This window comes from Phaseolus vulgaris, chromosome 2 (assembly GCF_051622355.1).
Source record: "Phaseolus vulgaris cultivar YP4 chromosome 2, ASM5162235v1, whole genome shotgun sequence".
Lineage (NCBI taxonomy): Eukaryota > Viridiplantae > Streptophyta > Magnoliopsida > Fabales > Fabaceae > Phaseolus > Phaseolus vulgaris.
Window position 1 is genome coordinate 31,887,023 of NC_143499.1, and position 25,913 is coordinate 31,912,935.

Below are 25,913 nucleotides of genomic sequence, written 5' to 3' on the forward strand. Positions count from 1 at the left end.
CCGTGACCACATAATGATTCAATCTTTTATTCACTTCATTAATATTGTTCACAGTCAACTTTATTGAAATGTGTTCTTTTTTTACACAGTTGTTTTCTGAATGACTGATATTTGAACTCATTAGCGGTGAGCGAAACATTAATCCATATACATTAACACTAATACTGTACACTATGAATATGGATACGAAAATTGATATAATCTTTAAAATTTAAGATACAACAACACAAATTTATATATAATAAAATTATAAATTAATAATAAAAATTTGTAATATAAATATATTTTAGTTTTTTAGTACAAAAATATTTTTCATGATTAATTTAAAAATATTTATTAATTTTTTTTATATTTCTGATAAAATTTTATTTGATAAATTTAAATTTTTAGAAATTAATATATTTTTTGAAAATTATGTTAGAATTTTATTATAATCATTAGAAATTTAACAAAAAGAGTGGTGGTATTTGATATGTATCGTGTGAGTATTGTTTATAAAGGATGTAATATGCAATCATTAAAATTTGAGTACAATTAGACGATAATTTTACATCAGAATGAAGTAATTTTACAACTCACTTTTGTAATGCATTGAAAGATACTTAACAGCTAATTTGTGTAAACATTTCACATGGAAGAGTAATCGTGCATGAATGACACTTGTAATGGTGCATGAACGACACCTGTAATGGTTAAATCGCGATGAATTAAGAAATGTTCACCGAATCAAACAAACAATTGGTGGCAAGTTAGGATTAAAAAAGTAACAGTTATTTGTTTAAATAAGATTTACTTAACCTGTGCCTGCATTAATCTTAAGAAAGCAATGACTAAACGGAAATTAGTTATGAAAGAGAAAAGAAAACAATGATTATGGGAAACGGCCACGCTGGAAATCCACGTGGCTGATCTGTTGTTCCCTCCATAAATATTCTCACAAGAAACCATTCCAATTCCAATTCCAGAATTCCACAATACAAAACAACAGCACGTAACTTTCAGAACGTTGTCACACAATTCTCGCCTTCTCCAAATATGGCATCGCGCGTCAGCAATGGCAACATCACCTCCTCCACGCCACCGTATGTTATTAATTCACCTCGTTTTCGTTCACCACATAAGCTTTCTAACTCTCCTTCTCACCAAAACGCTGCGCATCATAACAACCTCATGCTCCACAAAACCGTCCTGGTGACCGGCGGAGCCGGTTACATCGGCAGCCACACCGTTCTTCAGCTGCTCCTCGGCGGTTTCACAACCGTCGTCGTCGATAACCTCGACAATTCCTCCGAGGTTGCCATCCGTAGAGTCCGGGAGCTAGCCGGCGAGTTTGGGAATAACCTATCCTTCCACAAGGTGTTCATTAATTCTATCGCCTCTTTCATTCAATTTCGAGTGTTTCTGTCACTTTATCGTAATCCGAGACTGTTTTGCTGTGTGGCTTGGGTTTTTGGGATTCAGAATTTCGTCGATTTAGGTTTAGATTTGTGAAATTTTGGGATTGCGGTGGGGTTGTTTTGGGCCTGGACGATTTCTGGTTGATTGATTTTTTGCGTGTTTAAGCGTATTTGGATTTGGCGCTATGTCGGTTTCGAATTCGGCTGAAAAGTTCGTGATGTACTTTTTTTGATGTGATGTGATTTTTGGGAACGACTGGTTTATTTTTTTTCTAAGGGCTAACGGATGTTGTTCTGGTGGTTTCGGTGACGATGTTTATTTTGTTTTACAAAATCTGTGTTTTCACAAATATTATGGCGAAGGAAACCAGAGAGGCCGAGCGCTTTGATTGGTTGTTGTTTAATTAGTTTATTATGGTGATGTTGGATGACCGACGCTTTTTGTTGTATTTTTGCCACTGCAGGTGGACCTACGGGACAGAGCTGCACTAGAGCAAATTTTTGTTTCCACACAGTAAGTATTATGACAGAAGCTTCTTTCTTTTTTCTTTTTTTCTTTCTTCTTTTTATGCTAAGTAGAGTATGACAGAAGTTTCTTTTTAATAATAAAAAGATTCACTTGTCGGTGCTTCATGTTCTCTTTGGGACATCGTTGATCTAGGAAACTTTCCTAATCACTTTTTTTTTTTGCAGGTTTGATGCGGTCATACATTTTGCTGGACTGAAAGCAGTAGGAGAAAGTGTGAAAAAACCTTTACTATACTACAACAACAACTTGACTGGAACAATCACTCTATTGGAAGTCATGGCTGCCCATGGATGCAAAAAGGTAAATTTCTTCTTGATTCTTTAGTCATGCATCCATGATAGAGTTTAACTGTACTAAAAAGGTATTCTTAATATTCTCAAGTTTCTTCTATGGCACCCGGTCATATTGTTTGCTTTTTGAATGAGTTCCTTCTATTGACATATACTACAGCATGTGTATATCCAACTAAAAATTGTCGCAAAAGTACTTGCATATTATTTAAATTGATTCGAGGTACTTCTAGCCTCACTTGGGATGAGATGTTCAAGAAGGTTTCGAAGGTTAAATAGTCTTGGGTGAATCAAAAGATTTTAGACTAATAGACAACGAATCTTGGCGGTGGAATGGAAGTGTTCAATGATTGTTAAGGTGAATGTATTACCTCCCAGAAAATGATTAATATAAGAGGTTGATTTGACAACTATCGCAAAAAAGGATGGTAGAAAATCGGTTAATGTGTTTGGATATGAGAAAAGATGGTTATACGAAGCACCGGTGAGGAGAGTAGATTGTTTAACCTTTTGGAAAGGGGGATAAAGGGAGAGTGAGAGACCAAGGACGTTGGAGAAAATTCTTAAAAATGTTTTAATGGTTGAATACTATTCCTTATAATTAGGTTTCGAATTGAGCTCAGTGACTACATCTGTAGTCAACCTCGCCGAGTGGTTGTTGTCAGTGAAGTTGTTGACAGAAATAGCCATGAAGGGATATTTTTTACTAACTTTGTGAAAAATATTCATGCGGCTCTAGCTGTTATTGCTTTTGCTTATGTTGTTTTTCTAGGATTTTTAAACTTCTCATTATATTTTTGTTGTCATTCATTTAGTTGGGTAAGTGGGGGAAGTATTAAACCTGCATGCAGGTTACCATTGCTTGTTTACACAATAACTCCTTCAAGTGTCTTGCGAAGTTGATCATGCATTTTACTGCGTTGGTGCTGTATTCTGCTTGTTTCACTCATTTTGTATCTATTCAAATGGTTTCAGCTTGTGTTCTCGTCTTCAGCAACTGTGTATGGTTGGCCAAAGGAGGTTCCATGTACAGAAGAGTTCCCTCTGTCAGCGATGAATCCGTATGGTCGAACTAAGGTAGGACTAGGAGTGTTTGTTGGAAGGTGAAACTTGGTTTTGATTTGAATTGCGTTTTCACCATCTGATTTTGTGGACTTGTACAAAATATCATTTATTACTTTGGAATATTATTTTCTTTTGAAAGCAATCCCCTATCCTTCAAATTCCCTGTAATCCGCTTGTCTTTGTCTTTAATAATTTTCTCCCTTTATTAGAAAAGAAAAACTTTAATTATATATATATATGTATGCTTCTCTAGGTGTCTTCCATTGGTATCTGATAAGATTTTTGTCTTTCAGCTTATCATTGAAGAAATTTGTCGTGATGTCCACCATGCGGAACCAGATTTGAAAATAATATTGTTAAGGTATTTCAACCCAGTTGGTGCACACCCTAGTGGTTATATTGGGGAGGATCCTCGAGGAATTCCAAACAATCTCATGCCATTTGTTCAGCAAGTAGCAGTTGGCAGACGGCCTACGCTGACAGTTTTTGGAAATGATTATAATACAGTTGATGGCACTGGGGTAAGCTCTAACTTATCCGCTGAAATTTTTCCTTGGAAGGAGAAAATTGTATGAAGTTTCACTCAATCTTATCCTGTCCTCTGTTTCCTTTGATTTGATATTTTTATGTTCTTTATATAGTCACACTTCATGTGCGATGTATACATATTAGATTATTTTACGTGTACAATTTCTCTCCATCTTGTCTTTTGAATTCCCCTGATAATATTTATGCTCAACTAAATCACTTCTCGTCACTGAATAGTTTCTGTTGGGTGCTTCCATTTATTTCCCAATTTTAGAGGTGTACGTTTAATTTATTCACAAAGGATGGTTCTTTTCATTTTTCTCAGGTTCGGGATTATATTCATGTTGTTGATTTAGCAGATGGGCACATTGCTGCATTACTTAAACTTGACGAACCTAGTATAGGTATTCTTCCAAAATTTTATTTATATTGTAATGTCTATCTCTCAGCTCCGGTTAATTCTGAAGCAGTGACAATGTCGACAAATTTTATGGTGGTAAAATTTTAGTTTAATTTTCTTGGTTTGTTTACAGGTTGTGAGGTTTATAACCTGGGAACAGGAAAAGGAACATCGGTTTTGGAGATGGTTAGTGCTTTTGAAACAGCATCTGGAAAGGTAATTAAATCATGTTTATTTTTCTGGTCCTGTATCTGTATCTGTCTACATAATCTTCTCTGTCAACAATCTAGTCATTTTACAGTTTGGTGCTAGCATTTTTGGGCCCTGAGATAAACTTTTGACTTGAAACTATGATCTAAAATGATTGCTCTGTCATAAGTTGTAGATAGGTAGCTTCTGGAATTTCAATACGTTTATCTTAGTGTCCATTATTTGCTATATGGCGTAATATAGACAACAGATGTCATAAAATTCAAATAATTTTCCTCTAAGATCGTTTCCATTTCATATTTAGTTTATATTCCTATAACTTAGAACATCTTGAACTAAGTCATTTTTATATGACTTTAGCTATTCTCCAGTGCATGTATATAGCTAATCCTTAATATTATTCATTTGTTCAGAAAATTCCTCTTGTGATGGCTGGTCGTAGACCTGGTGATGCTGAAATTGTTTATGCATCCACTAAAAAAGCGGAAAGAGAGCTTAAATGGAAGTAAGTTTTAATTGGCTTTCTAATTGAATGAATGTTCAGGACATTTACTTAGGCTTTGCTTTTTCTTTCTAATTTTTTTCTCGACATAATCTTGCTGATAATCATCCCCCTCCTCCTCCGGAATATCGTGGCTAAAATAATAAATGCATAATATCGTAAAACATTTTAATTAATTGCATACATTTTACCTAAAAAATGTTTATGCACTTCTTTCTTAATATTTTTTTCTCCTCAATTATTTGTGTTATATGGCAGGGCAAAATATGGCATTGATGAGATGTGTCGTGATCAATGGAATTGGGCTAGCAAAAACCCTTACGGCTATGGAGATCAGGAGGACTCCAGCGATTAACCATTATGAACTCTCCCCCACCGTAGGTCTTGTGAAACTCTCCCCCACCGTAGGTCTTGTGAATTTAGTTTTCCCAAAAGCTTTTCTCTAGTAGTGGTCTTAAGTTGAGAAAAGTACTTGTATTATTATGATCCATAGTTACATGGTAAATAAGTAGTGGTTTACTATACTATACTGTAATTTAAAAGTTCTTTAGGTTCCTTCTTACAGCTTATTGATTATTAGATTCAGGTTCTCTAATCTTCCACATGAGCTGTGTCCTGTTTTGTAAATCTAAAATCACATGTGTGTGACTAACAGGTATTCTTACCTCATTATTTATATTTTTTAATATTCCCTTTAGCAATAAATATCATTCTATGGGAATTTGAGTTATCTCCCTTTTAATTTTGCTGCTTACCACTCACATGTGATTTTGTACGGTAGCCGATAGATTCTTGACAATAATAGTTAATCAGAAATAACCGTTACTTGCAAAGTGCAAACAACTTCTGGTTTAAGCATCATACATCCAGACAAACATTCCCTGGTATTTAGAAACCGAGCATATATTCCGGAAACTTATAAGGAACTATTTTATTTTGGTCAGTATTCTTCAAGTCAGGTATTAACAAACTAGTTTTCTAATAACATCTACAAAGGAAAACTTGTTTATGAATGTTTAATAACACAAACATTATGCAGTTATTAGAGTTTCTATAAGAACTTAATATCTTTAAGTCATGATTTTTCACACATATAAGTATTTTGAAAGTAAATTTAGTTACTTCTGAAAAATGAATATACTTTTGAAAGATTTCTCACTACAAATATTGTGTCTTATTCATGTATGAAATTATTTTATATAATTTGATAGATGAAAGTATCTTATGTAAATATTGCTCATAGTTTGCTTTATATGTAAACCAATAATATGTCACCTTTACTGATCATTGGATGGTATTTTGAGATCAAACTTAGTTTTAATAATTAAAAATTATATAGCTGAAATTGATCATAAAAATTAAAACAAATTATTAATTAAAACAGGGTTGAACTGGATATAAGTTACAATAAGATATACAAAGCAAAAGCAAGACTTCATATATAAAATATGAAGAATAAAACACAAATCCAAAGCAAGACTTCATATTTAAAATATGAAGAAGAAAAAAAACATGTAGTGAGGTCTTTAATTGATGGATATAGATATTATCAGAGAAAAAATGCATCACAAAGAGATCCAGATCCATATTTGTTGAACACATCACTTTTGGACTTCACTAATCTCCCAAACATCGTTCATCATTTTTGAGGAAAGGCCTGCATATAATTTTATTGGCACTCTCATGGGTAGTTTATATGTGAATCAACCTTTTTTTTATACCAATATTGTATGCCAACCATATACATTTTTCTGACAAATAATGTAAAAGTATTAGCCTACGACAGAACAACAAAAGAATACCTTTGCAGTGAAAAAGAAAACTTGTATCTCCTGGATCTGGTTAAAGCTCAACAACTATTCTCGTTGCAATGGCAACCAAAGAAAATGAGAAAAACTATGAGGAGAAATTTATCAATCTGCAGACATCAATAGTACAGTTATAATACGATAAACCAAATACAGTTTTGAAATCTTAACTTCAAAATTTGAAACACATGCATTGCACAACAATCTTAACCGTTTAGGACAATATTAGCTAAAGTCTATTCTCTTGGCATAATGTTAGCATCAACTCTCTCTGCACCAATCATTTATCATTTTCTTTTCTCTCTTCACCAGTCATATAATTATTTCAGATAAATAAAACGAAAAGTAAAATCCTATGGATGGTAAAAGTACATTCTGAATCGTAGAAGTTATATATAATTGAATAACACCCAATATAATTTTTGTTAGTGTCACAATTCTCTCTCTTTAATATTCTTAAAGTATTTTAAGATATGATTCTATTTTTGGAAAGAATTCTGTAAGAATTTCAAGGCATATAAATGCTTTTGTTTGTAATAGAACATATATTATCTGTCCAGAATTAGATTTTGTTTTATTTCAATTTTTTGACAATATTTTTTTTTAATTTGTAGAAAATCTCCTGATAAGAAGTAAATTGGAAAGAAAAGACTTGATATTATTTCATTTTTTTAAAAAAAAATTAGTTTCGCTATTATTAAATGTTTCAATAAAAAGGGTGTGGCCATTTATTAAGTTTGGTGGAAGTTTTTTTGAATGATGAGAATTATGTCATAGTTCTAGTCATTCTCTTTTGCCATTATCATCGACATCTTCAGTTAGTAGTATGCTGGAGATACTCAATCTTTAAGGTCACCAACTGCAGTTATACATATACCACAAAAATTGGTCCAGTTTTATCTTTTTAAGATCATGAGAAGAGAGGGAGTGATGTTCTGATTGCGGCAACAATTTTCCCATCTTCAATTAAAAGATAAAAGATAAAATAAAAAGAAAAGTTTATATAGTTGAACTAAGTCTATTTAATAATTCTTAAGAAAAGTCACTTTAGTCTTTAAAATCATCAGATGAATTAAGATGAATTAATTAGTTTAAATTTTGAGGAGATTGATATATTTTTTTAAAAAGTAATGAAAATGATAAAATGATTTTCAAAGGAGGTCAACAATATTTTGTAAGTATATTTTAGTAATTGACTGAATATAGTAGAAGACTAAATACTTGTGCCTACAAACACATCGACTAGTATTATATTGTTTCACATTTTAAATTAATTAAGTATCATCACTAAACTGACATTACACGATAATCACATCCAAAATATGATTGGTATATAGATTGGACTTAATTGAACATATTAGTATGATACTTTAAAAGTTTAAAATAATACATATAAATAAGGAAATACTTCTCAAAAATAAGATTATGAAACTCATATTCTTAAAACTGATTTCAGTATCAGACTTCTTACTCGGAAGAACGAAAACACATAGCAAGCGTGCTTAAATAAAAAAAAATAATGATAGTAATGTGTAATGATATCATAAAATTTTATTATTGATAAATACAAACAAAGTTTTATTTTATTAAATTTTTTACTATTTGTTGTATACAAAATAAGTTATGTATTGCATATTTTGTTTGTTTTCATCTTTTATTAGTTGAATTTGTTGATTAGACTATTATTATGTTATTTTTCATAATGTAATATATGAGTTTTAATAAAAAAATAAAAAATATATATATGAGTTTTATTAAAAAAATATATGAGTTTTATTAAAAAATAAAAGTAAAATTAGAAAAAATGAAACCACCAGCTTAAAATTCCTCAATTAATTTTCAAAACAAATAATTAATAACTTGCTTAAAAACAGTTTTTTTTATCAACTTTAAGAAAACAATAACAGTTGATTTATTTATTTTTTAAAATGCAACCAAATTAAACTTTTTACTAATAACCAGATTAGATTGAAAAAAACAAGTTTTGTTAAAGAGCGATGAAGCCGTTATAAAATATTAATGTAAGACAAAATAAAGTTGCAAAACTGCAATTGACCACACTCTTGTAGCTCCAACGGTACACTTTCCATCAACACAGTATAAAGTTGGAATTCAAATTTACAATCATCGCACCAACATTTAAATTTGAAATAATAGTAAAAGCAAAAAATGATAAAAAAAATTAGCGGTTAAGATAAAATCGTCACACTTTTATCATTATTTGCCGATAATTCGTTAACTCATCAAATGTTATATCCACTTCAACATAAATAAAAAAACTAAACAAGTATGGTAGCATAAATTATAATAAATAAGGTCTAATACTTACTAATAAACACTTATTAGGTAGCATAAACACATACATGTTACGAGATATTAATACAGAAATTCGCTATAAAATATAAGTTGTCAGAAGACAAATCTATAATAAAAATTACATGTATAAATATGTGTTAATTTTTTTAATATAAAAGTATTTTTTTATAATTAATTTAAAAGAATTTATTATTTAATTTTATACTCATAATACAAATTTATATAATAAATTTAATTTTTAAAAATTTAATATATTTTATTTTTTTAAATTATTAAAAATGTAATAAATATTTTTTAAATTCAACACTTCACCAATTTAATAACCTGATAGATAAACATTAATTTAACATTACTTACCCATCAGTTTAGAAAAAATATCTATTAATTAATTAGTTAATGACAACTTATCAAAGAATGTTCCAACGGTAAACAATATCCGTGACATGACTCGTGAGAAAGCATAAAGCAAACGAAAAACTCGCGGCGAGTTGAAGACTTGAGTCAAGTATATGAATGTGACTCAAGGAGACACGCTTCAGACGCTCTTTCTTACACCACAAACGCTTTCTCTCTCTCTGAAGTTGAAAGAAAAACACTGAATACAGAGAAAACACAATACTGCAACAATCACAAATTCACAAATAATCGGTGAATGGAAAACCTAATTTCTTTGGTGAACAAAATCCAGAGAGCTTGCACCGCTTTAGGCGACCATGGCGAAGCAAGTGCGTTACCCACTCTCTGGGACTCTCTCCCCGCCATAGCTGTCGTCGGTGGCCAGGTTTTCAAATTCAAATTCAATTATTTCTAATTCTGAGCTAATAATGCCATTTATTCTGAGTTCGTTCTTTCACCTTTTGTGATTCTTTCAGAGCTCTGGAAAATCCTCAGTGCTTGAAAGTATCGTTGGCAAGGATTTCTTACCTCGTGGATCAGGTGATTATGCCAAAACAAACTACACTCGCTAATTAAACTCTACTTAAATTACTTACATGTGTTGTGAAATTCATGTGCATGCAACACACGTGCAGGAATTGTTACCCGGCGACCACTTGTTTTGCAGCTTCACAAGATTGACGAGGGTGGCAGAGAGTATGCTGAATTTCTTCACCTTCCAAGGAAGAGATTCACCGATTTCGGTACTTAATTTTTTTTTTTTTTGTCATTGCTCATTACTCTGCTATCTTGTGAGTTGGTGTCTGTTTTTTATTTCTCAATGATTATTGCATTTATGATGTATTTATTTGTGTGAATGATGATATAATTTTTGCAGCTGCTGTGAGAAAGGAAATTCAAGATGAAACCGATAGGGAGACTGGACGAACAAGACAGATTTCAAGTGTCCCCATTCATCTTAGTATATATTCTCCCAATGGTATGTTTGAATTTCTGTTTTCTTCATTATCTTCCGTTTCACTCCACATGCTTTCTTTTCATCTAAATTTCTAACTTACTATGATCCCTGGGACGTGCAGTTGTTAACTTGACACTCATTGATCTTCCTGGCCTTACAAAGGTAGCTGTAGGTAAGCAAAATTAAAATTAGACGTGTCTGTTTTGTCCTTGTTTTTTTTTTGTAACAACCCTGTGGGAATCAGGGAATGGTCAGATTTTTATTATGGAGATTGGAGAGTGACATGCTAACAAATGATTTTTGCAAACTACAGAGGGTCAACCTGATAGCATTGTCCAAGATATTGAGAATATGGTTCGCTCCTACATTGAAAAGGTAGTGTCCTTTCTCCAACAGGAACAAAATTCGCAGGACAGCATATTGCATTAGCTTTCCTGCCACAACTTGTATGATATAGCTTTTCTAGAATATTGATTGTGTTAAGTTTGTCGCTTGCCCAAAAACTATCCATATTTAGTTTTCCGTGCTTCAAAGATTTCTCAATGTGAGGAACATACATTTTTCAAAATGTGGAATACTGAATTTTATGTTAATCTGCAGCCAAACTGTATAATTCTGGCAATTACACCAGCCAATCAAGATCTTGCAACATCCGATGCAATTAAAATATCCCGTGAAGTGGACCCCACTGGTAATTTAGTCATTCTATTTTATGTAATCTTGATTACTATTTGTTTTTCAATTTAGGGAAGTTCATTGGTTCCCCAGAGTCAATGAGTTAGAAAATGTACATTTGACCCAGATTCTTACGGATGAGCAATTCAATTGATTTGAACAGCTTGAAGCAAATAGTCTAATTCTATCGTTGTTGATTTAATTTTAAGGAGAAAGAACATTTGGAGTCTTGACAAAGATTGATCTTATGGACAAGGGTACTGATGCTGTTGATGTAAGTTAATCCTTTTTAGTTATAAAAATTGAAAGTATCATATTAATTATTGATAAGGAAGGCAGATAAAATTTACACTGCTAAAGATTTTGTGTTTTAAGACATTTTTTCTGCTTGAGAGTTAAGGTTACCTCAATTATCTTATTTCCAATTCATGACATAAACATGAGGAACAGGCACCTATTTCACTTTCACAAGTGCAACAATTGGCTACTTGACCTGTACTGATCTTTATTACGCATATTTTTTCTTCAGATGTTGGAAGGGAGAGCTTATAGATTAAAATATCCCTGGGTTGGTGTTGTCAATAGATCACAAGCAGACATCAACAAAAATGTTGATATGATTGCCGCTAGACGTAGAGAACGTGAATACTTTTCTAATACCCCTGAATATAAGCACCTTTCTCACAGAATGGGTTCTGAGCATCTAGCAAAGATGCTTTCTAAGGTAAAAAATAAAACAATTTATTCTTATAGAGCATTGATTGGATGAAATATATATATTATTTTTATTTTACATTAGTATTACTAATACTACTTGGAATATTTTATTTTACTTGCTTCAATGATTAAATCATAATTTTTTTATATCAGCAATTGGAGGCAGTAATCAAGTCCAAAATTCCTGGTATTCAGTCTCTTATTAATAAAACAATTGCTGAAATTGAAGCTGAACTGAGTCGTCTGGGAAAGCCTATTGCAGCTGATGATGGGGTAATTGTACTCTCCATAGCTCAACCAATTTTAATTATAAATTTCTGAAAACTCTTGGTTATTTTATATGGTCCTCAGTTGAAGAAGGCCTTATATTTTCATTCAAATTTAGCATTCCATATCTGAATTTTCAAATGATTGACTGCAAATCACATGCAGGGAAAGTTGTATTCAATCATGGAAATATGCCGCTCATTTGATCAAATATTCAAAGAACATCTTGATGGCGTGTATGTTTCACCTTTTTGCACATTTATTTACTTTAAAATAGTTCACTGCCTGTATCCCTTTTGCTTCTTAATCATCCTTGTGCTCCATTCCTTTTCTCAAACTAACAACAATAATTTGTTAATCCCTTACAGGCGACCTGGAGGTGATAAAATTTATAATGTCTTTGACAATCAACTCCCTGCTGCTTTAAAACGGCTACAGTTTGATAAACAACTTTCAATGGAAAATATAAGAAAACGTATTACAGAGGCTGATGGGTATCAACCTCATCTAATAGCTCCAGAGCAAGGATACCGTCATCTTATTGAATCTTCTCTTACTACTATCAGGGGTCCAGCTGAGGCAGCAGTTGATGTGGTATGCATAAATGATATGAAAATTATTGTTAGTAAGCACGGTTCAGTGACCCTGTTGCAATTAGTCTTTTTCATTTTGCAATTGACGAAGCAAAATTTACTGAAGTACTATTTTATTATTTTTACTTAGTATTCACAATTATGTGTTCAGTTTTGGTCTCCAGCTAGAAATATTTCTGAAATTTTGTAGATTGGATCATCATCATTCACTGTCAAGAAATGGTTTTGAAATAATAATAATTTGCCACTTGGTTATTACTCCTCTCTATTATTTGTTCCCAAAAGCATTTTTTGAGATCTTGTGTGGTAGAAATTACATGGTGAAAATTGTTCATGTTGATAAATTGGCCTACTTACTGATTTAAAAACCTTAGCCTCAATTAAGACCTTCTCAGAAGCAGCCTTTAAAAAGGAAAATTTACAAATTGTTTATTTTTATTTATCATGTATTTTTTTCATGGTTAATTTATTTATTTAAGCAATTGACTTTAGTATGTTCTTCATGAACATACTAAAGTTTAATCTGGTTATTTTCATGAACATACTAAAAGATGAATAATCATCTTTACTTATCTCAATTTTCATATTTATTAATGTCATTCTGAATTGTGTTTTCAGGTTCATTCCCTATTAAAGGATCTAGTTCACAAAGCTATTAGCGAGACTCTGGTACGTTCCTGACCACACAGAAATTTAGTGTTTCTTTTCTCATGCTATGTTTAAATTCAATTGATTTGGTCCTCCTTGCAGCTAAGGAAATAATATGTTCATGATTGTATGCCTAGTTGCTGTCAATAGATTAAACTTTAACCTTTATATTTGAACCATGTAAAGCTGCTGAAATTAAAGCGATGCCTAGCCCAAAGGCTAATACTTCCATCAAAGACTAATTATTAGCTCCACTTGTTAATGTAATAGGAAATGCTTCTAAAGTACACATTCTGAATTTGTAATAAGAATATAAATCCTATTCTGGTTTTACTGTGAAGAGGAACATGCCATCTTTGGTTCGGAAGATTTTATATGGGTCTTGTGACTACTATAGTATTGGAATTCTCAAAGTAAAAGGAAACAATTGGGCAGTTTGGGGTCAATGATCCTTTCCATGCAGAAACAGCAAGCATTATGTATGATTATGCAAGGCTAGGTTGATAGCCAGATTTTATAATTTATAATTTCATTCTGACAATTAGGAATTTATTGAATTTTAGTTACACACTTAACACATTAATATCGTTCTTCTCTCCTTTTAATCCTATGTTTTCTAACACACTTAAGACATTAATATCGTTCTTCTCTCCTTTTAATCCTATGTTTTCTGGCGTTATGATCCACTGCCCTAGCTGATCTGATTAACTCACAGGACTTGAAGCAATATCCTGGTCTACGTGTTGAGGTTGGAAAAGCAGCCATTGATTCACTAGAAAAAATGAAGGAGGAAAGCAAAAAAGCAACTCTACAGCTAGTTGATATGGAGTGTGGCTATTTGACGGTTGATTTCTTCCGAAAGATTCCTCAAGATGTTGACAAGGGTGGCAATCCCACACATTCAGTTTTTGATAGATATAACGATTCATATCTTAGGCGAATTGGTAAGTTTTACAAAATGCATTTTCGTACTTGGACGAGATCATATGCTCTCTCTTATAGTTTAACATAAACTTGTCCGCTGTCAATAATTGAATTACTAACTCGCTCACTGTGGGTGTTTCAGGATCCAATGTTCTGTCTTATGTCAATATGGTCTGTGCAACCCTTCGGCATTCAATTCCCAAGTCAATTGTCTATTGTCAAGTGCGGGAAGCCAAACGAGGCCTACTCGATCACTTTTTCACTGAACTAGGCAAAATTGAGGTGAGAATTAATCTGTGTTTTTTATTTCTGTGTTGTATGTTTTAGTTATTTATTCATTATCCACATTTTTTTATATTTGGCTGATGTTTTATTAGTCTATGCATTGTCCTAATAAATTAAACACTGAAAGTCTGCATAAATGCTCTTGGCAGCCTAAGCGTCTGTCCTCATTGCTCAATGAGGATCCTGCAATAATGGAAAGACGAAGTGGCCTTGCAAAGAGGCTTGAGTTATACCGGAGTGCACAAGCTGAGATCGATGCAGTTGCATGGTCTAAGTAGATGTTGTGCATGCTGCATCATGTTAATGTGGGATCTCTATCTCTCCTCTTTTTACCATTGGGCTTTTTATAGCTTTAGCATTCTATTAGGTTTGCAAAAAGCTTACTTTCATTGCCTCCTTCATTAGTTGTTAAAGGGAAAAAAGAGGGATTTTGGGTGAGATGATTTCAGTGTCGTCACGCCCTTTGTAGATATATTTCATTTCTGTAATTCTATTCAAATTTCATTCTTGTTTTTTAAAAGATCTTGCAAACAACACCATGAGACAATTTGTCTGACGCATTCATTCAGATGCATTTTAAGTTAAAAAAGGATGATCAAACGAATGAGGGTAATGACACTGTGCATGATCAAATGACGGGGAACAAGTAATGCCTCCTTCCTTAATAGTAGTATGGTTTCGGAAGTTAAAAATGTTCATTTTTTCAATGAAAGTTTTTGGATCGCACAGTTTTTAAAAAAGTTTTCATTTTGATCAATTTAGAAGTCATTTCTTTCTTTTGAATTGTAAAATTTGAAAATATTTTTTTGACTAGTAAATGGTACATTTTGACTTCTACATTACTTATTTTGAAGGTGATTTTAATTTTCATACTTTCAAGAGAGTACAAAGAAATGTATGGCGTTACTGGAAGAAATGTCCTATAGACGGTAGCTAGGCAAATAAAATTTTATCCGTCTAAAAGCGGAGAGAAAGGGAATACCTTTTTAAAAGATTAAATGGAAAAATTATATTGTTTTTGGAAAAATTATCCGTCTAAGGAATGGTTTTTTTATTTTTTATTTTTAAAAGAGCAACTTATATATATATATATATATAGATATATTATAAATAGTGTTGTAATATAGTCTTTCTCTTGATCGACTTTCACTCCTTGAATAAAGAAAGAAAATGCAAGTACATTTGTTGACGTGAATGAGACTTAGATGCAGTTAAATATCCACTTACACTCTTTGTCAAACCTACCTACTAATGCCTGGTGTATGATTTAATTTATAACAAATTATTGTAAAAATTTTGTGTGTATAGGAATGGTTATTTTATGTATAGTGTTAGTAATATTTGATTAAGAATATAACTTGTGAGAGTTTACACATACGGCAGTGCAATTGTTTATATCATTAAACTTATTAATAATATATAATTATTTTTAATTAATTAATTATTAACTATTTCACAATAATTATAATAGTAATGGAAATGTTTTTTTATGGCGTCTGGTTGTTCCCTTCTAGTATGTTTCTATTGCGCCTTCAAAGTAAGTATATGACTAAGTTCATTTAGGAGGTTAACAACTAAGATGATATGTCATTTGGGTTATCACCCACCTCCAATTTGTAGATTCCCAAGTCATCCATATGATAAAAGTAACTAGATTTGGACATGTACTAATCTAGATAGACATTCTCGAGTTATAAACAATTAATCATACTTCTTCACAAGATTTTAGAGAAACTTGTTGGATTCATCAATGGTAGAAATTCGACTTATGCATGAAATCCAAGCTATACCAATACTAATCATTATTGTAGTTGCGGTAATATATTGCTTGGTGGATGTATATTGGGTTATGTTATCTACACGAAGTTAATATTTGAGTTAAATATGTTTTTCTTTTCTTTACTTTCATTCAAAATTAATTTTCGTTCCTAATCCAAACTTTAGATGTCATAAATATTTATAGTAAGAAAACTATTGAAAGTAATGGTGAATTTTTTTATATGACAAAGAAATCTTTATTATGGATTAGGATATTAAAATATTTTATGCTAACTTATTTATAACGTAAATGTTATAATATTATAATATAATTCTTTCTATAAAAATTGTTTGTTATGTAAAAATAAAATAAAAATGATAAAAAATCCATTTTAATAGTTTTTTTACTATAAATATAAGTATGAAATATAAATTTTGAAAAAATATTTATATTATGATATAGAAAGGAGAAACACATTTAACTCTTAATTTCTTTTTAAGAATCCAAACTATACTACCAATACTAATTAATAACTTCTGTGATTGTTGTAATATATTAGAAGTGTATTGAGCTATGCAAATATCTCTGGTTTTGTATGTGAAAGCATGGAATCAAAGCTCTAATATAATAATACTGGTAACTCTTGTTGTAATAATATGGTGCAGCTTTTTTTGCTTTAGTTTGTATTCTTAAAAGGAAGAAGTTGAGTAAAAAATCCCATAGTTTTCTCTATAAAATAATAACTTGTTTCATAAAAAAAACAAAAAAGTATGTTTTTTAAGCGAGTTAGTTGAAGGAATTGTAACTTACAAGAAGTTTACCCACACAGTTTTCTTTTCAATTCGATCCATAGGATTTTTGTTTCATTTTTTTGACGTTTTAAAATTCAATTTTTTAAATGTATATGTTTTAATACTTATATATTTTTGTTATTCTTAACATAAAATAAAACCTTAACCCTATTGATTAGATTACTTTTACATGCAACTAAAAATTAGTTTTACGTAATGTTTTTATTTTATTAGTACAATTTCTATCAAGTGAGGCGATCAAATTTAAATTAATTTCTTAATTTTTTTCACCAATCAAATTTTAACTTAGCTTTAAAACTAATAAATAAATATATCAAACTACTTCTACTTTATTTTGAAAAATCTTAGTAAAAACCTTGAAAATAACTTTTAAGAAGAAAGAAAACCCTATAAGTTGTTTCTTATTTATTTCGAAAAATAAAGAAAAAATGTAAAGTGCAATTTTATGTTTCGCATCAGAAAGCGACTCAGTAATTCCCTTGGATCCCAAATCCGAAACGGTGACGTTTTTGGGACTTCCACCAAATACCAATAAACCACTTCGAATTCAATGTTTCATTTCCATTCTTAATTGATCTCTTTTGTGGGATCTCTTCCCTGATTTTCTTTTCCTCAAGGTTCACACAGTTTCCTCTACATTTTATTTTTTTCTTCTTCATTTTTGTTTACCTGTATAATTTAAGCTGAATTTCATTTTCACGAATATATTTTTTCGCCGAATCAAACCGTGGAATGTCAAATGCTGAATACATGTTTAGTAGAAAAGATGTTTTTTTCCACTAAATTGTGTGTATGAAAGGTTATTGATTGGGCAGGAGTACTTACTTTGCTTCACAAGAGTGAGGTTGAGTGCCAAAAACCTCTCTTTGTAATCTGGATATTTGTTGTGGTCAGATCTCAATTTTTTTAGTCTTCATTTCTTTTGCAGATTATGGGTTTTTCAATTGTTGACTTTGTTAGAAAATTACGTAAAATAATTTTATGATGCGTGAGAATCATAATTTGTAAGATCTTAAAAGATGATGATGTGCATTATTGTCAATACGTTTTTGATTTTACAGACTTGTGTTATTTGTTGATAATTGAAGCCATAAGAAGTTTTTCAAGTTGTTGTTTGTTAAGATTTCACTGAATATTGATCTAACTTCATTTTTTGTTGAACTGCAGGGTATAATGGCCTCTGAGAGGGAATATTTTGACCGCTCTGGACCCTTACATTTAACACATGTTGACTGGTATGATCTTTAAACAAATCTTCCTCTCTGTTTTTTTTTTCTTTCCATTTTGTTCTTACATAATCTCATTTCTTCAGTGTTGCGCACTTCTAGTTATTCTTCACCATGTCTGATTTGCCTTGATTATGCATTACTGCAAATTTTCAGTGTCCATAATAACATGTTTACATCAAAATATCTGCTAATAAATAGTGGTTTCTGAGAACTATATATCTTCTTTGGAGATTTTACAAGTTCTTCCTTTTGGCCATAAAGCTTCCACATGGCAGTATTAGTTTACTTGATTAATAAGATCTTGAATCCTAAAGTTTCCATCAGATTTTTGTGTGGCTGTTATGATTTTGTTAATAGTCAATAGTACATTCCATTCTATCCAGGGATAATGCATATCATCGAAAGTCAGTTGCTGCTAGTTTGGTCCAAGGTGTTTATGTTCTAGAGAAGGACAGACAAGAACGACGAGAAGGTCCCACTGCTCTTGCGATGCCTTGGTGGACGTTCTTCCACTTTCAGTTGCTTCGTACACTTGTTGATGATGTTGATTCTTCCATCTTTGGTGCAATTTATGAGTTCAAGCCTCCAACATCTATGTGCAATGACACCTTACACGGAAGTCCTTGTTATGTAATTGCCTTCCGAGGGACTATAACCAAAGCAGACTCGGTATCTCGTGATGTTGAGTTGGATATACACTTTGTGAGAAATGGGCTTCATCAAACATCACGCTTTGAGATAGCTATCCAAGCTGTTCGAAACATGGTGGCTACTGTGGGTGGTTCAAAAAATATCTGGTTAGCTGGGCACTCGCTAGGATCAGCAATGGCAATGCTCATTGGGAAAACGATGGCCAAGACAGGCATATTTATTCCGTCTCTTCTGTTCAACTCTCCATATGTATCTGCTCCAATTGAGAGAATCAAGGATAAGAAATTGAAACATGGGCTTCGATTTGCGGGCAGTGTAGTAACAGCAGGACTTGCCATTGCTATGAAGGCTAAGCAGAAGAAGAGTTTGTCCTTTGATCCATTTGCTGCTTTGTCTGCCTGGGTTCCATGCTTATTTGTGAATCCATCTGACCCTATCTGCTGTGAGTACATCGGATACTTTGAGCACAGAACAAAAATGGAGGAGATTGGTGCAGGAAGCATTGAAAAGTTAGCCACCCAAACCTCCCTTGGTTGTCTACTGATGGGTGCGTTGGGGAAGGAATCTGATGAACCTCTTCACCTGATTCCTTCTGCATCTCTAACTGTTAATCGTACTCCTTCACGAGATTTCAGAGAAGCTCATGGAATTCACCAATGGTGGAAACCTGACTTGTCCCTGGAATCCAAGCTCTACCAATACTGATCATTCTTGCAATTGTATATATTGCTTGGTAGATGTGAATTGGGTGATGCTATCTCTGGTTTTCCATGTGAAGTTAATTTTTTGAAGTGTGGAATCCTAACTCTACTGCCAAAACTAAATTCTTGAGATTGTTGTGATATATTGGTGGATGCATATAGAGCTATATTATCGCTGGTTTTCTATGTGAAAGCGTGGAATTCAAGCTCTACCAATACTAATAATTCTTGTGGTGGTTGTAAATGTACTGGTTTTCATGCTGTCTTTGGTTTTCATGTTCTTAAAGTGGTTACCATTTTCATATTGATGGAGATAACAGATTATTTTTGTTACATGGGGAAAGAAGAGTGCTGAATTCCTCATGTATCAGAAACTAATGCAGATCATCAATGGGAACTATGCAATGTTTTAAAGGAACTTCGTTTACACACGCGAGAGCAAGAAGGTTAGCTGAATTATTTGCCATGATACCAATGTTTTTTGTTATTCCAATTCTAAGGTTTTATATATTCAGACGGTTGTGTTGTGTGTATAAATGATTCATTTTAGAACATTTCAGTAGTAATAAAATGTTTTCTTTTAATGTTATTTATGTGTTTTTCTTTTTTATTATTGTTGTGAATCTAATATCATGAAAACTTTACACGAGAAGGATTTTTATTGAGATCTTGAAGGTTAGAAATATATTTTAAACATATAAGGGATAAGTTATATGTATAAAAGCTTGCAATTTATTTTATTTATTAACTTTATATGTAGAGTAAAACCTGACAAAATATTAAATATTATAAATATTGTATTGCATAACTATTGACTGTAATTACAAATATTCAACCACAAGATTAGTTATATAAATGTGTTGAATAAGATTTTTTCTAGTTGAAAATACTTGTGATCTCTAGAAATATATTATATATCTTTAAGTTTTTCTAATTATATTTATGTTGTGAAACAAAAAGCACGTTGACAGTAATTTTTTTAATTATATTTAATATATTATGAAAAAAATAAGTTGACAATTATTTTAACTTCTCATAGTGGTTTTTTAATTAATTATAACTTTATTTTATTATAATAAAAATAAATAATTAAAATAACTTTATTTTATTATAATAAAATAAATAATTAAAACTAAGAATATTTAAAATTTGTAATAACGTTTCTATTTGAATAAAATGAAAATATACAATTTTTTTTTATTAAAGAGCAATATGAGAAACCAAAATGTGTAACTTTTTATCATAACTTAAATTTGAGAGATAACAGATAACATAGTTAGTTATAGTTAATCACGGCGTTTGAGATAGTGTTTGTTTTAGAAATTGTTGTATCTTTTAAAAAGTATTTCGATAAATTATAAAAGAAAGAAGAAAGAAATATATAAAAGTTTTTAAAAAATATTTCGATGAATTAAAAAAAAATAAAATATAAATTATCATTGATTTTAACTCCTAAATTACATGAGACTGTAATTATTGTAATACATAGAATATTGAATGAAAAATTAAATATTATTACATTTAGATAGTTACGTGCCAAATAAGTAAATATTTTTCATAATTCTTTCATCAGCAAAAAGGTAAATGTTTGGATGCTGAATTAAGGTCCTAATACTAATTTGGTAACCCTACTGTTCCAATACTTTACGGTTACAAACAAAATGAGAAGAAAAAAATTAGTAATTAGCAACGAAAATCTAAGACGGATCCATCGATGAGAGCGACGAGGATCCTGCACTCAGCTTTGGCCTCCACGTGGTGACTGAAAAGGTGCAACACCCTCACGCGCCCAGCCATTTCTATTTTCGACTCCATTTCCATCGTGGGCCCCACATTGCTGGGCCCATTCACCGAAGGGGGTCCCAGGCCCAAGGCGAAGGACTGGACGGTGAACGTGGCGGCCATGTACTGAGTCCTGCCGGCGGCGATCTTGCCGGCGGGGACGAACATGAAGCCGACCTGTGTGCCGTGGTAGAGAAGCTGGAGCGAGCTATCGTAGTGGGAGAAGGTGCCACGGTTAGGGTTGCGGACGGAGGCGTACTGAGAGAAGGTGAAGTTGGCGGTGCCGTTGGAGGTGGAGAAGGAAGGGATCTGGATGGCGCTGACGGCGATTTTGGGGCCCTGGGGCTTGAATAGCGTGAAGTAAACCAGGAAGAGCACGATGAGGATGAAAATCAGGAAAATGGTGGCCACAAAACACGACGCAAGGTTGGTGCGGTTCTCGGGCTTCGCCATGGGTGGATGTTGGAGTTGGAGAGGAAGTATCTTGGTGATGTGATGAAGATGATGTATGCAGCAAGGCAAAGCAAATGAAAGCAAAATAAAACAAAACCCAGGAGCACATGGAGTGTGTGTAGAAATTTGCAGCATGTGAAGAGGTGGGTAGGACCATAGCTCATGCTGATTATTTCATTATTTGTTTTTTTGCCTTCAATCCAATTCTATTTACCTGCAATTTTTGGACCCTTTCTTTCTTTAAATTTATGGACTGACCCATGTTTCAGTGTAGGACAACGTATCTGTTAACTTTCTCTACAAATAATATTCATTCATGAACTGGTCATGTCGGAAGTCTATACGTTAGAAGTTCGAAAGAAGTCAATAATAATTTCAAACCACAGTGAAAACGTTACGAGAAAAATATTAGTGTAACATAATCAGAAAGATAATGATGTGAGAGGTCCAATATCTTTAAATAGATAGAATATTTAGTTTAGTTTTTTATTTTTCTATGTGTACAATTAAGATAAAACATTGACTTAATTTTGAGAGTGTTCAAGTAGTACATCATAGACCGAGAGGAATTCTTACTAACACGAATGATTGAGAAAAGAGACGGGAAAAGAAACGGAAGGACCGAAAAGACGGATGAAGGCAAATTATGAAGATACTCTCCTATATACTTAATACAAGTACAATTCAATTCATTCATGATCTGAGGTAGTAGGAGATAGTTTTTCCACAAATATGATATTTTTGATATCAGTGAGAAAGGAAAAGACCTTTTGAGAAAGTTGGGAGGTCAAGTTAGTGGTCACTTTGAATTGAACACACCAACTTGGAAGATACAACGTTTCAACCTCAACCATTTAAAGCAAAGAGGTCCAAAAGTGAAGGTCATTTCTAATTATATATCTAACCTTCATCAATGCATCAGTTCTACTCACACTGGTGTGATTATGTTTTGAATTTTAAATTTGTTGTTACTGAAAAATAGAAATAAGTGAGGCTTGTTACTGATGGTTACAAGAATTTACATTTATCTTTGGAAGTTATAGTTTATAAGCTAGAGTGAGAAATTTTCAATTTTACTGAGGGGACCTAGGATGAGGTTTGGGACCCTCGTATGATTTGGTTTTTTTCTGTTAGCTTGTCTCTGGTAATAATGGTTTTCTTTTTTGGCGTGAGGTGATGTTGATTGAACCCTGGTGGTGAAGATGAATGACCAAACGCCATCTCGCAGCTTTTTACCATACATGAATCAACAAGAGAGGTAAAGATCTCTCTTCCCATTCCTAATGTAACTTGTAAGCATGAAAGTGAATGATTATGGTTGATTATTTGATTCAAATCTAGTTTGTTGGATCTGTCCATTTGATTTATATACATGGAGTGGCCAGTTCAAATCTTGTTTTGTTTACCACCATGGGCTATTTTTTTTTGTTTTTTTTACCAAAGTGGGATTGCTTCTAAAAAATAGTTAGATTTGGGAAAATCATGCTAATAAGGCACGACTGTAGTGGAAGATGATCATCAGCACATCTTTGTCATCATCGTTATTGGCTTCATTATGAGATCTTGATGAAGGCATTGTGGGTCAATAGTGCATGGATGATGTCAAATTATATGTAGGAGGAAGGGTCAATGCTGAAGTTCCAAAAATATTTGGAGTGGAAAAAGTAAAAAATTATACGTGTAAGGAATCTGATGGTGTGGAGAATGAAGTGAAACGTGAAGATGATTCATGTGTGTGGGTGTGGATGGTTGTGGAAGACTTTGAATGATTGGATTGACCAACATCAAAACCATGATTGTAAGAAGGAAACCTCGAAGGCTGATAAGTCAGATGTGAAGACGTTGTGGTTGTTGTTCCATGGGGTCTTGTGGCGTGTCATATTGTTAAAAAATAATTGTTAACTTCAGTATAAACATGTTGATATTATTAAAACTAAAAAGCATGAATATGAATTAACCTACATCATCGTCAGACGACGATTCTTGAGTCGATATGTAACAGATAGTATAGTATTATTAATGTACTACTGCATGTATGTTGTGGAATCATGCAAATGATCATTACCATTGAATTGGATGCCTTCTATTATATAATTATGTCTATCAGTCCACATTATCATCCACCACTAATGGTATTCCGATCAATATCTGTTTGTTCTGTCTCTCATATCTTCTTTGTGCAACTCATATAAGTGTTATGGCTCTAATGAAGTACCTTGTTGAAACCCAAATTGTCGTATAACTCGACCAACTTGATGAAATTCAATGGTAGCAAAACGGATTAGGATAACAACTTCCCTACTAACTGGAGAAACTTCATCATTGATTAATACATTGACGTCTAGCCTGCTGGATGGAGTCCACAAAAATTGCAAAATACTTGGCATGAGACAAAATGTATACTTAAACATTGGATTGAAAATATAAACTGATGTTTTTATGAACCTTTTTTGGGTTGTAAATTATCAATTGTCTTCCTTATCAAACTTATTATCCTTGTAGGTTGGTGGTACCTTTGTGACGTTGTATAGACAACAAATATGTTAACATTAAACATCAAATTTCATTTGTATACGTAAATTCATATATCAAAATAAACTTTTTTGCTATTGGGAAACCATGTCCGGTGACAATGTTCTCAGGAGTTAATGACTTATTTATTGGGGAAAGGATTTTAATCTGTTCCCAGGCCCAACGCTGCAATAGTAGCATACAACCTCCTATGTTGTCTTAGTGATAGTCAATTTTGTTATCTAATGCACGACGAAGACACGCCAAGACAATTGAACCCCAACTGTAAGTGACAACATGAGTCAAATCAGTTAATAATAACAAATACATTATATGTACTCTGCTTGTTGATGTGTCTTGCATCAACAAACTCCTAATTAATGACAAAATATGCATTTTAGCATATTAAGTGATGACATTGTCTATATCATTAGCAGACGGTTGTTGAAAGTTGTTGTTCAATTATGATAACTTTATGGTGCTTCCTTTAATTACATTTGGGGGAGGGATGGACCCCAACAAGTATTGGCACGTTGGAACCATGTCCACATTTGTGAATCCAGTGACAGGTTCACCATCGATGAGAATATACCTAATTGCAGAGTCACATCTTGTAATCTGATTGTGGACTCTCCGTGTGGAAAATGAAAAGTATGGATCTTCGTTCTCCACCAATCAACTAGTGCACTAATCAGTGATGGTTAATGTCGATAAAGGAGATGGTTGGTACATGTCCAAACCCAACTACATTTATCATATGGATGACTCGAAGATCTACAAATTGGAGGTGGGTGATAACCCAGATGACTTGTCGTCTTGGTCGTAGTAATTGATCGTTATCCTTCCAAATGAACCTAGTCACATGCTTATTTTGGAGACACATTAGAGACATATCGCAAGGGAGACGACGTCATAAAAAACACTTCCATAATTATTGTAATTATTATGAAATAACTAATTAATTGTAAATAATTATATGTATTATGAATAAGTTAAATAATATAAACAATGACATTAGCGTAATGAATCACAAATGATTAATTTTTTTTTGTCTCAACAAATAAAGAAAAATTGTATCACAAACCAAGTAATGTTTTTTTTTAAAACCTATTTGCTTTATTTTTTTAAATCTCATTTACATTAAAGTATAAAAAGGTTACATATCCATCAAACTCCACTAACAATTTATATTAAAGTATACAAAAGGTACATTATATTAACGTTCCAAAAAATTATTTTTATTTTTTTATAAATTTATTACACACAAATTTTACAAAATTATGAAACATTAAACAATCCAAAATCCAAATGAAGTAGGTGAAAAATCTCACAAGTTATCTTCTTAATCAAATATTACTAACCTTATCCATAACTGTTCTAATAAGTCGTAACAATCTTTTACAAATTAAATCATACACTAAACATAACTAACAATTTTTGCTATATAACTAACTCTAAAGTCAAATGTTATGACAATGAACATAGAATATTTAACTACAAATTTTCT

The 25,913-nt window shown here is 32.2% G+C and overlaps 4 protein-coding genes across 5 annotated transcripts; 3 read left to right on the forward strand and 1 right to left on the reverse strand.

The window, feature by feature from the left end:
• Positions 1–811: 811 nt before the first annotated feature.
• On the forward strand, positions 812–5,642 carry LOC137811482 (UDP-glucose 4-epimerase GEPI48). Its single transcript, XM_068613264.2, has 9 exons — positions 812–1,356; positions 1,862–1,911; positions 2,091–2,226; positions 3,192–3,293; positions 3,575–3,802; positions 4,135–4,213; positions 4,343–4,425; positions 4,833–4,924; positions 5,180–5,642. Exons 1-9 carry the CDS (start codon positions 1,036–1,038, stop codon positions 5,274–5,276), a joined length of 1,188 nt encoding a protein of 395 aa, XP_068469365.1. The 5' UTR covers positions 812–1,035; the 3' UTR covers positions 5,277–5,642.
• A 3,893-nt stretch (positions 5,643–9,535) lies between these two features.
• LOC137811481 (dynamin-related protein 5A) lies at positions 9,536–15,028 on the forward strand. Its single transcript, XM_068613263.1, has 16 exons — positions 9,536–9,826; positions 9,918–9,981; positions 10,077–10,184; positions 10,319–10,420; positions 10,521–10,571; positions 10,713–10,774; positions 11,000–11,090; positions 11,284–11,348; positions 11,604–11,798; positions 11,945–12,064; positions 12,224–12,294; positions 12,427–12,652; positions 13,270–13,320; positions 14,015–14,243; positions 14,366–14,505; positions 14,658–15,028. Exons 1-16 carry the CDS (start codon positions 9,698–9,700, stop codon positions 14,784–14,786), a joined length of 1,833 nt encoding a protein of 610 aa, XP_068469364.1. The 5' UTR covers positions 9,536–9,697; the 3' UTR covers positions 14,787–15,028.
• Positions 15,029–17,544: 2,516 nt separating this feature from the next.
• Positions 17,545–20,249, forward strand: LOC137811483 (GDSL esterase/lipase At4g10955). Of its 2 annotated transcripts, none has more exons than XM_068613265.2 (3): positions 17,545–17,696; positions 18,247–18,314; positions 18,692–20,249. In XM_068613265.2, the coding sequence occupies exons 2-3, from the start codon at positions 18,253–18,255 to the stop codon at positions 19,662–19,664; spliced, it is 1,035 nt and encodes a 344-aa protein (XP_068469366.1). In that variant the 5' UTR covers positions 17,545–17,696; positions 18,247–18,252; the 3' UTR covers positions 19,665–20,249. The 2 variants fall into 2 exon arrangements, with proteins under 2 accessions (XP_068469366.1, XP_068469367.1); XM_068613266.2 differs by having other exon boundaries at positions 17,548–17,923.
• A 904-nt stretch (positions 20,250–21,153) lies between these two features.
• LOC137811484 (Late embryogenesis abundant (LEA) hydroxyproline-rich glycoprotein family) lies at positions 21,154–23,294 on the reverse strand. The gene has a single exon (XM_068613267.1). The coding sequence runs from the start codon at positions 22,028–22,030 to the stop codon at positions 21,344–21,346; it is 687 nt and encodes a 228-aa protein (XP_068469368.1). The 5' UTR covers positions 22,031–23,294; the 3' UTR covers positions 21,154–21,343.
• Between the last annotated feature and the right edge of the window lie 2,619 nt (positions 23,295–25,913).